This window comes from Saccopteryx bilineata, chromosome 4 (genome assembly GCF_036850765.1).
Source record: "Saccopteryx bilineata isolate mSacBil1 chromosome 4, mSacBil1_pri_phased_curated, whole genome shotgun sequence".
Taxonomy (NCBI): Eukaryota; Metazoa; Chordata; class Mammalia; order Chiroptera; family Emballonuridae; genus Saccopteryx; species Saccopteryx bilineata.
Genome location: NC_089493.1, coordinates 243856358 through 243866010, shown reverse-complemented (window position 1 = coordinate 243866010; position 9653 = coordinate 243856358). Strand labels below are relative to the sequence as shown.

The 9653-nt window shown below is 37.3% G+C and overlaps 1 protein-coding gene across 5 annotated transcripts in view; it reads right to left on the bottom strand.

The window, feature by feature from the left end:
* Positions 1 to 912: 912 nt before the first annotated feature.
* KCNN2 (potassium calcium-activated channel subfamily N member 2) overlaps positions 913 to 9653 on the bottom strand; it is a 565243-nt gene continuing 556502 nt past the window's right edge. For all 5 annotated transcript variants that reach the window (XM_066274080.1, XM_066274081.1, XM_066274082.1 and 2 more), the window contains 2 exons: positions 4065 to 4134; positions 913 to 1517 (listed from right to left, as the gene is read on the bottom strand). In XM_066274080.1, coding sequence (XP_066130177.1) covers positions 1230 to 1517; positions 4065 to 4134 — 358 coding nt within the window. In that variant the 3' untranslated portion in view covers positions 913 to 1229. The remainder of the gene's footprint in view (positions 1518 to 4064; positions 4135 to 9653) is intronic.

Here is a 9653-nt window from a genome sequence, read left to right as displayed (position 1 = left end):
TATGTGCCCTGGCCGGGAATCGAACCCAGGTTCCCCGCATGCCAGGCCGACGCTCTACCCCTGAGCCAACCGGCCAGGGCCAAGTGAAGCCTTATTTTTATGATGTGCTACCCCTACCACCTCAGGCCAGTTCTTCCTGTGGACTCCGGTGAATACCACCCTGTGAGGGAATTCTGCATCGCTATCATTTCAAGGATGGTTCTTCCAAAACCAGTGCAAAAGGGATGTATTTGCAGTGGTAACTCCCCAGTTCCCTTTTACAGAAATCGACCTTAACCACCCATGTGACAAGTGTAATGAAACTCATGAAATTTGCTAGATGCCATTTACTTCCTTGACCCAAATATATATATGTATAGATCAAGAGGGGACCAATTATTAGGTGATATGTGAAATATGAAGAATTATGCAAGTTTGTTTAAGCTGTTAGGAAGTACCCAAATGCATGTATATAATCCATTTAGAGTACACCATGGGCCCCAAATAAAAAAGAATATATTGAAAGAGATAACATAACTAGTTTAGCCCTAACTGCAACACCAGTTCACAGACAATGGTGTAACTGATAATCTTTTCAAATTAGTTTTTTGGTAAATTTTGAATGAAATAATTCTTAAACTCCTCTGTACCTCTTGTTTTTATATGTTTCGATACAATAGAAACACCTCATTTTCCATATAATTTGGAAACAAACCAAATTAGAAATGAGAAACTATAAAGCCAAGTAGTAAACTGGGCTGGGTCAAATTATTGTGATTATAATATTTCATAATGAAAAATCTTAGTGAATTGAAAACTTTCTTCCAACCAGACTAACTTCTGGTAATCAAAATGATCAGCATGTATCAGGTGATAATCTGTCATTGTAGCTTGAAAATAAGGAGGAAAATGTCAACTGACCAAAACAGTATGTGCAGAAATTAACTTTTTTATTATATATCATATAATGTAGTAGTAAAGTTTGTTTGAAGTGCATGAATAAAAAGTTAGTGAAATTACAGGAGGAACAATCTATATTAGCAATAATAGGTGCATTCCCTGTGCATCTGAAAGAAAAAAAAAAAAGAGTTTTCACTCATTTTGGCCTAAAACTTAGTGTTCAGGTTCCCAGGATTCTGACATCAGAACCCGGATAACACTGATTAGAACCATAAGGGCTTTACAATAAAAGCTAAAATATTGACCATATGATGGCAAAAAGTCTTATTTTGTGGTTAACTGATTCTCTTCTAGCTACTCTCTGATGAAGTTGGTGGCGCTGTAGAGGAGGACCGCCGCCTCCTGGACGAGGACCGGGACCGCTCAGCATTGTAAGTGACATGCTTGTCATAGTTCTCCATCTGAGCCTCGATGAGATCTCTCTGCTGCTGCCTTATGGTCTGGCTGATGAGCCCAGGGAGGGCGTGGATGCTACCAATCAAAGTCTCTAATTTCGTTTCCAGGGTAACAATCCTCTTCTCGAAGTCTTCACTCCTTTCATTTAAGTCGGAAATCATGTCATACATGATATTCTGGGTCTGGAAAACAGGATTGAGAAGAATACAGAAACAAAGAACTAAGGCTTAATTACACTGCCCTGGAAGCAAACTGTCAATGCTCAGAGCTTGAGGGCTGGTCCCCAGTGCAACAGCGGAGGTGTGTCAGTTAACCGAACAATTTATCTTGCAAAGAAAATTCAGTGTGTCTGTTCAATGCCAGGATTTAGACTTGTAAGATCTTAGGCATTAATTTGACCCAGTTGCAGAAAGTACTGTGCAGGTACTGTAGGTGGTATGCCCAATGATTTCTGGTGTGTACAGACAGACAAACATGTTTTGATTTTATATATATATATATATATGTATATATATATATATATATACATATATATATATATTTTTTTCTTTTAATGGTTGTTAACAAATATCAGCACATTGAATTGATTTTGTAATGTAATACTAATTACGGCAAGGCTAATTTTTAAAAACAAGAGGCTTAACAAAAACAAATAGATGGGTAGTATGGATGGTATTTGGAATGTAGCAGGAATTCTGAGGGTGAAATGTGAAATTTAGGACAAACCGATTTAATTATGTAATTTGGGAACTTAAAACTGCACAAAATTTCGGAATATCCTTTGCTGTCCTGTGTTTCAGGTTATGGCTCTCCATGGGACAGAAAGCATTTTTACAGATAATCACTGAAAGAATAAAAGTTAGAAGTTACCAGGCTACCTTGTTGGCTATGGTTTAATTAGATGCTAACAGAGGAGTAGGAAGATGTTTCTGGTGTCCTAGTGAATTTTGCAATTGACTGTCTTCATCAGAGAGTGTTTATAACTGTGTCTTTGAGTTATAGCTGCAGAAGTATCCCAGAAACAAGAAAAGAGGAGCTCAGGGCTGATTGGCGCAGAGAGGCAAGAAAGTGGTCAAGAACAGAAGAATGGGGATGCTCACTGTAGGTGCGTGCAGCCTTCCCCAAGGCTCAGTCCATTTAGTCTGGGCCTTCCCTCCTTTCCCTCATTTCCTCCCATAATATGTGCTCTTATTCTGCTTAACAGCCCTAACATTCTCTTAATGATGATAAATGAACTGATTATATAAGGAAATTACTATTCAGAACACAGGTATCTAGTTTGAGTTGGCCATGGAGACAAAATGCATTAACTTTATTTTTTCTCTGTAGTCTTGGGATTATTTGAGCAACATCCACTCACTCAGAAAAATACTGAACCCTTGTGGCATTGGACAGTCCTGCAGTTAAAATAATAAATATGGCACTAAAGAATTAGTTGAAAAGAAATAGCATCTTACCTCATAGATAATACTCTTAAAGAACATATATGAAGCAAAATTATATAGCTGTTATATATAATAAATATTATATAATATATATAGTAAAATGATATATATTTTTTATTTTCAAGTAGTCTGTTTTGTTTTGTTTTCATAAAAATACCTCATTTATTTTATCATTTGACATAATGATGAAAGAGCCTGGCCCATCTTTGTTCATGAAGTGCCCAAGCAAGAATCATGTGCAAATACTAATCCAGGACGTCTTCAAGCCTCATAAATGTGTGCTTCCCAGCTTAAATGTGTGATAGGTACTCTGCTAGAGGTAAGATATTAAATACTTCACTTATCTTCTATTTATGAGATATCAAATGCACATCTCCAACATTTATACTGTATGTGTTATTGATACACATTAAAGTGATGTGTAATTAGATGTTATTTCATGAGACTAGATAAAGAATGTGTGCCTTTTTAGAGTATACTTGAGGTTTTACAGAGAACATAGCTGATTTATCAAACAACAGAATGTACGGGTCCAACTGAGAGTTGTGTTAAAAGGCTGAACACTTACATAAATGCTATTCCAATCTCATTTTAAAATTAGTTCAAGAAATTGCAATGTTGTGATTGTTTACAAATACTCATATTTTGAAAATGGACTTTACTTGGCAGAACAACCCAAAATCAACCAGATACATCTCATAAATGTGACAGAAGAATCTGGGGACTGTTAATGTACTTTTAGAAAGAGGAACAATTTTTAAACTATGAAATGGAGAAAGAACCATAAATTATTTAAAAAAGTGATTACTTTTTTTTGAAAGACAACTTTCATTTTAAGATGTAATTTAAATATATTTTAAAATTCAACTTTAAGTTCTTCTGAGTTTGCTTAAAATACATAAAAAATAATTTTATTAATGAGTCCTGTTTAGACTCATAATCAAACTCAGGATGTAGTTTTGCTCTCTCAGGGATAAGACTGAACTACAAATAAGAATCCCCAAAGTACTGTCTCATATTCCACTTATGTTTCTTACTGTGTGTGCAAATCGCTGCAAGTAGAAAAGCTTTTAGAATGTGGTTGAGTAATGGCTATAGGCAGGGAAAGAACACAGTAAGTAAGTCTTCTAAAAAAATTATTCTAAGTTGGACCATCATTTTATGGCAGCTGGTTGGCTGATTTGTTAAGGAAATTTGGGGTGACCTCTTTCTGAAGCATCATTAGGTGTATGCCGTCATTAATTCCAACAGATGCAATCATGAGGGCTGAGAACCCAAGCTTACCTTTGCCAGGTCCACCAAGGTATTGGCTTGGTCATTCAGCTTCCTCTGCTCCATTTTTACACTTCTTAATCTAAAAGACAGGATCTGAAGTCAGAGAGGTTTCTTTCTTTCTGTGGCTACTATACGCCTTCCAAAGAGCATGCACAAAATTGACAAGAGCAATAACTGCATGGATAATGCCTTAAATATTTGGGGTAAAATCCAAACTAGTTATGTGTCTGGTACAATGAGAAGCATGCTTCCTCAACACCGCAAAAAGGAAAGGAGAGAGAGTAAGAGATGAAGTGTCCATAGGACAACTATTCACTAGGTAGTTAAAGTTGAATTAAGAAAGGCTCATAAGGATTTAACCATATGAGAAAAGCCAAAACATTCCTTAAAGCCCCAGTATCATGACAAATAGACATAGGAAGAAATATGCAAAGCAACTGTAATTGCATTAATGTTGGAGCAGTGAGCACCTTCCTATGCCTACGTGACTAGATACAGGTGTTAGCCCTGTTTAGTCTGAAATGGATTGGGTTAGGCATTTGAACCTGATGAAACACAGTGATAAGTGAGATTCTTATTAGCAAAAATAAAACTTTTATTCAACCAGCAGCAAGATAACTCAAAACACATAATTCTTTTATTCCTCACTTGATTTTTATCTTACACTGCCATTGATTTTGAAGCCTGACTATTTCCCTGGGAAAATTTCCCCTAATTTTTATTGTACACAAGTCAGAGGACAATTAAAGTGTCTGACAAATGGAATCGTTACTTGTAGAATTACCTTAAGACACTTTTAAATACCATTGCATATATCGGATTAATAGTGAAAAATCCACTGTTTACAAAATATCTTTCTGAATGAGGACTCTGAACTATTCCTTAACTTATTTACTGTAATATTTTAACAAATACTTAACCCTTTGAGTAGTACAAACATTCATGTACGTCCTTGTGCCTCCTGACCATCCAGAGTACAATTGACTTATTTTTAAAATGTGTAAGGCAATATTAAAAAAAGGCAAATGTCTGTTCATCTTATTTCCATAAATTGGTTATCAAACAAACATGGTTTTAAATTAATAAAACTGTAATGAAACTAATTTCATTTTTGAAGAAAAACTCATTCCTGGCGGTCAATGAGCATGAAAAAAACTCACTACACAAAGGGTTAATTCAGTGCTTTTTATGATACCAAGAAATTAAGATTTTCCAACAAAAAGTGCTATATTGTTCTTGAAGCCAGCAACTCAAAGCCTTGCTCTAAAAGAGAAGGAGGTCTCTCTGAGCTACCTAATGAAAAAAAATACATATATTTATGCTAACCTTATTACCTTGATGATGAATCATTTTACAAAGTATAGTGGTAATGCTGGAGAGAATACTTTTTATTATTTCCCAATTTAAATTAATGGTAATTACAGAGAAGGAAAAGAAATTCACGGGGCAAGATTTTACTGCCAGGGAGATTTTTTGTAACAAATGTTCACGATGCTCACTGATTTTTGTTCTGAAACTAGGATATCCAATATGTCACTAAATCTGCTCTACAGTGAATGTATAGATCCTTCTGCCAGTAAGAATTTAACTGACACCTGCCTACATCCTGCTCTTTAACAATCTAAGACAGTTTAAGGTTATAACTTGTCATGGAGACTATGTGCTTATTAGAATGGCTCCTTTTCATGCTATTATAGAGATGGAATATGTTCTAGTCTAAAAGGAATTTTCAAACCTATATCTAAATCTAATATGTTGTTGAGAAATGTTTCCCTAAGTACTTACAAATCTTGATGTATGCCTTTTAAAAACAAGCCAAAAACAAAACAATCCCTCCATCCCCTCAAAAAAACTTTAAACATGTGTGCGTCACTATGGAGAAATGTACCGGAGAGGCCCACATGTCAGACCTGGATTCCATCCTCTTCCTGGCCCTGGCTTGGCTGTCCGTTTTTTCAGGTAGGAAATGAAGTGTGCTAGGCGAGGACCATTGTTTCTGAAGTGCTGGACTTACACCGAGAGGTGTTCTCGATGACTAAGTGATACTCAAAACATTAAACAATACTAGAACAGATGGAGGGAAAGGAATTCTCTTTAATTCTCTTCTAATTCTGGGTTACTATAAGAAAAAGGTCTCAGGCTGGTCCTATAAGTGTTTTTATCTTCTAACACTTGCTAGATTCTCCTTTTTCAAAAAGAGAGAGCAGGCTGTGAGCGCAGAGCTTTCTGTGGCTAGAATTCAATACCAGTGCTTCAGATTGCCAACTGATACGACTTTAACCTGCTTTGCTGGAAATGATATATATTTTTTAAATCCATTTATGATAGGGATTTATATAAAGCTTTATTTTCAAGTTTAAGTAGGTAATACTATAGCTAGCACATGAATGCCTGATGTTCGGGGTCATTAGACCAGAGTCTCCAGTAACTGGTAAGTACAGAGAAAAGTCCTGAACTCAGCAAGTCTGGTGGAGGGCCCAGGGCCGGTTCCTTGGCTGGGGTGGATATGTCATATTCCAATCCATGGAGCCTAATTTATTTCTCCTGGGTGATTGTATTATGTTTTTTGACAGTAGAATTTTGCCCATTTTATTTTCTACTAATCTAGAAAGCTGACCTAGAGTAGTACTGTTTGCCTGGAATCCCTTCAGCTCTCTGAACTTCAGTCATCTCGCCTTGCTGCTTCTTAGCCTGCCTGGGATGCAGGAGGACTGGTAGAAAAGCCTACTTCAGCTGCAGCTGCCAGAATAAAAGGTAACATGCAGATGTGTCGTTTACTTTTTTCTCCCCCCAAAGGAGTAAGAAACGTATGTTGATTTCTTCCTTGTGAACTTCACTTATCACAGGAAAATATCATGATTTTTGGATCACATTTCCATAGCAGCAATCAGACTACTAAAATTCACAAATAAAGGATCCGCTTGGGTGCATGCAGCCAGTAGAAAAATTCTGCACATGTTGAAAGGAGCGGCTCACACAACTTACTTTCGAGCTCTATTTTCATTTTGTTGAAATAAAAAGACAAAACAAAAGAAAAGAAACTGTAAAATATTCTGGAACAAAATTACACAGTGTGGTGTTCAGTTGTGCACAGGGGGCTCGATTCATTGGCGGGAAGATACTGTTAAGATTCTGCAGGATTTTGGCACATTGATCAAAGAGAAACACTATTTAAATATATTATCATCCTTCTTCATTGCTACTGTTCTCTCCCCACCTGAAAGCCCACAGTTTCCTCCAGAACTAGAGTTTGGAAGGAAGAACTTGTATCTTGGCCTCTTTAGATATAGGATGTTCAAGTAAAGAATAGGAAACATTTTTTGCCTAATATGAATGTGATGTGTTTAAAAGGACAATAATCTAAAGAATAGGATTATAATGTTTGTTTGTTATTTTTTGAAGGGGCACATCTTTGCTGAGTTGGGGCTGTTTAGAAGCCTGGTTTTCTGAAAGGTAGGTAATGCCACCCTCTGTGTTATAGAAATTATGTTTATTGAATTTCTTGGCTCTAAGACAAGTTATGTTGATTGATGGTTCTATAGTTGAGACAGAAGAATGATAAACTTTAAAGTTAAAGTTGCTACCAGAAAGAGGGTAGAAAGTTATAGGAACAGACTGCTCCATGGCACTAAGTGGTAATCCAAAAGACAGACAAATTACTGAGAAGAGCACACAAGCTGGCAAGAAAGGCCGCATGCTGGGGAGAAAGCCACAACACCTGGAAGAGAGAACGGCTGGAACTAGAGGGGCTGGAATAAGGGCAGACAGATACTGAAAAAGCTCTCAGGACAAATCAGAGAACAGGAGAGGCCAGGAGAGCTCCACAGAGCAAATGAATTTGTAAATTTTTTCTCCACTAGCAGAGTCTGACTTCACCCAGCGCTGACAGACAAGGCCGACAGTCTCACTGGGCGTGAACTGTGGGCAAAAAAGGCCTTGCCCTTAGGAATCGAGCCCTATGTGCTTTCCTTTAGGACTTCACTAACTTAAAATGAAAGACAATTAAGCATGATTAGAATAAATTAGTCAAACCCAGCCCACAGAAATTCCCAGTTGTACTTTTTCACAAAGTATTAGGTCCCTCCCACCTTAAAGGCAACCCAATAACCCCAAGACTAATTTATAAAACAATGCAGATCATTTTGAGTTGCTTGAAGCTCATCTGCTTTAGAAGTGTACATTGCTGCAGAAGAAACAGAATGAGAAATGTCCGAAAGCAGAGGGAACACATGGTTTCCTGTCAGTCTATCCAAGGAAGCAGGCTGCAGGAGCCGGGAAGCGGAGCCTCGAAGTCCCCGATCCGGGCACTGTGCCGGGAGCTACACGCCAATAGCCTAGGGACAGGTTTTAAACTTCCTTCACTGAAAGGTTTTCTTCTAGCATATTATTATGAAAAATTGCAAACCTATAGCAAAGCTAGAAAAATTGCATAGGAAACACCCCTAAACTGTTCCCTAAGCTTTTTGAGTGTGAATGTATTCAGAACTTAAGAGCTCTATAACAATATATAAATAGAAATACCTATATAAATACCCACTATTTACATATGGTTGTGGAATTATATTACAAAAAAGTCAAGGCATTATAAAAAATTTTGCAATATGAAAATTTATCTAAGGCATCAAAGGCAAATCACATTTGAATTGTACATTTACCAGGCTACAGTGGCAGAAAGGGACACCAATACAGTCCTGGAGAACACGTGGACTGACTGACCTCGCCCACTTCTATGTCATCTCACCACACACAGATGAGCTTTCTTAATATAGTTAATAGAGGTGAGTCTTGGAAAGTGCAAAGAAAGATTCCTCTACAGCAGTGGTAGTCAACCTGGTCCCTACCACCCACTAGTGGGCGTTCCAGCTTTGATGGTGGGCAGTAGCGGGGCAACCAAAGTATAAATAAAAAGATAGATTTAACTATAGTAAGTTGTTTTATAAAGATTTATTCTGCCAAACTTAGCGAAAATCTGACATAAAGTACTTGGTAAGTAATTATTATTATATGCTTTAACTTGCTGTAACTCTGCTTTATAAATTTTATAAAGTAAAGTTACTTCCCTACTTTATAAATCACCATTACTGTGGAACCGGTGGGTGGTTAGAAAATCTTACTACTAACAGAGATACAAAAGTGGGCGGTAGGTATACAAAGGTTGACTACCCCTGCTCTACAGCATACCATGAGTACTTCTTGTGTGAACGTTGGGGTCACTGTGTTACATGGTTTCGGGGTATAGGAAAGTTGTGTCAAGTGGCCCTTCGGGAGCTAGCTTCATGAGGTACAAAGCATAGTTGTGTGTCAAGTCGAGTTCAGAGCAATAGTAGATATGCTGTCCCTTAGGTGTTGGTGGCAACAAGGAAAAGTGTCCAAGTGAACAGCAATGTGGGCAGCTACTCTACCATGTGTGCAGTCTCCCTCTGTTTTCGATCTCTGAGGACTTGAATTTTCTTGTCACTAAAAAAAGGTTGCAATTTCTACATAGTACATATATGGCCATGATTACAGACATAGTCCACATGTTCAGTGATACTTCATTTAAAAAGGGAAGTTTGCTAGACTGGTAAAAGGGTAATATGAATGCTTAGTGATTTCCAA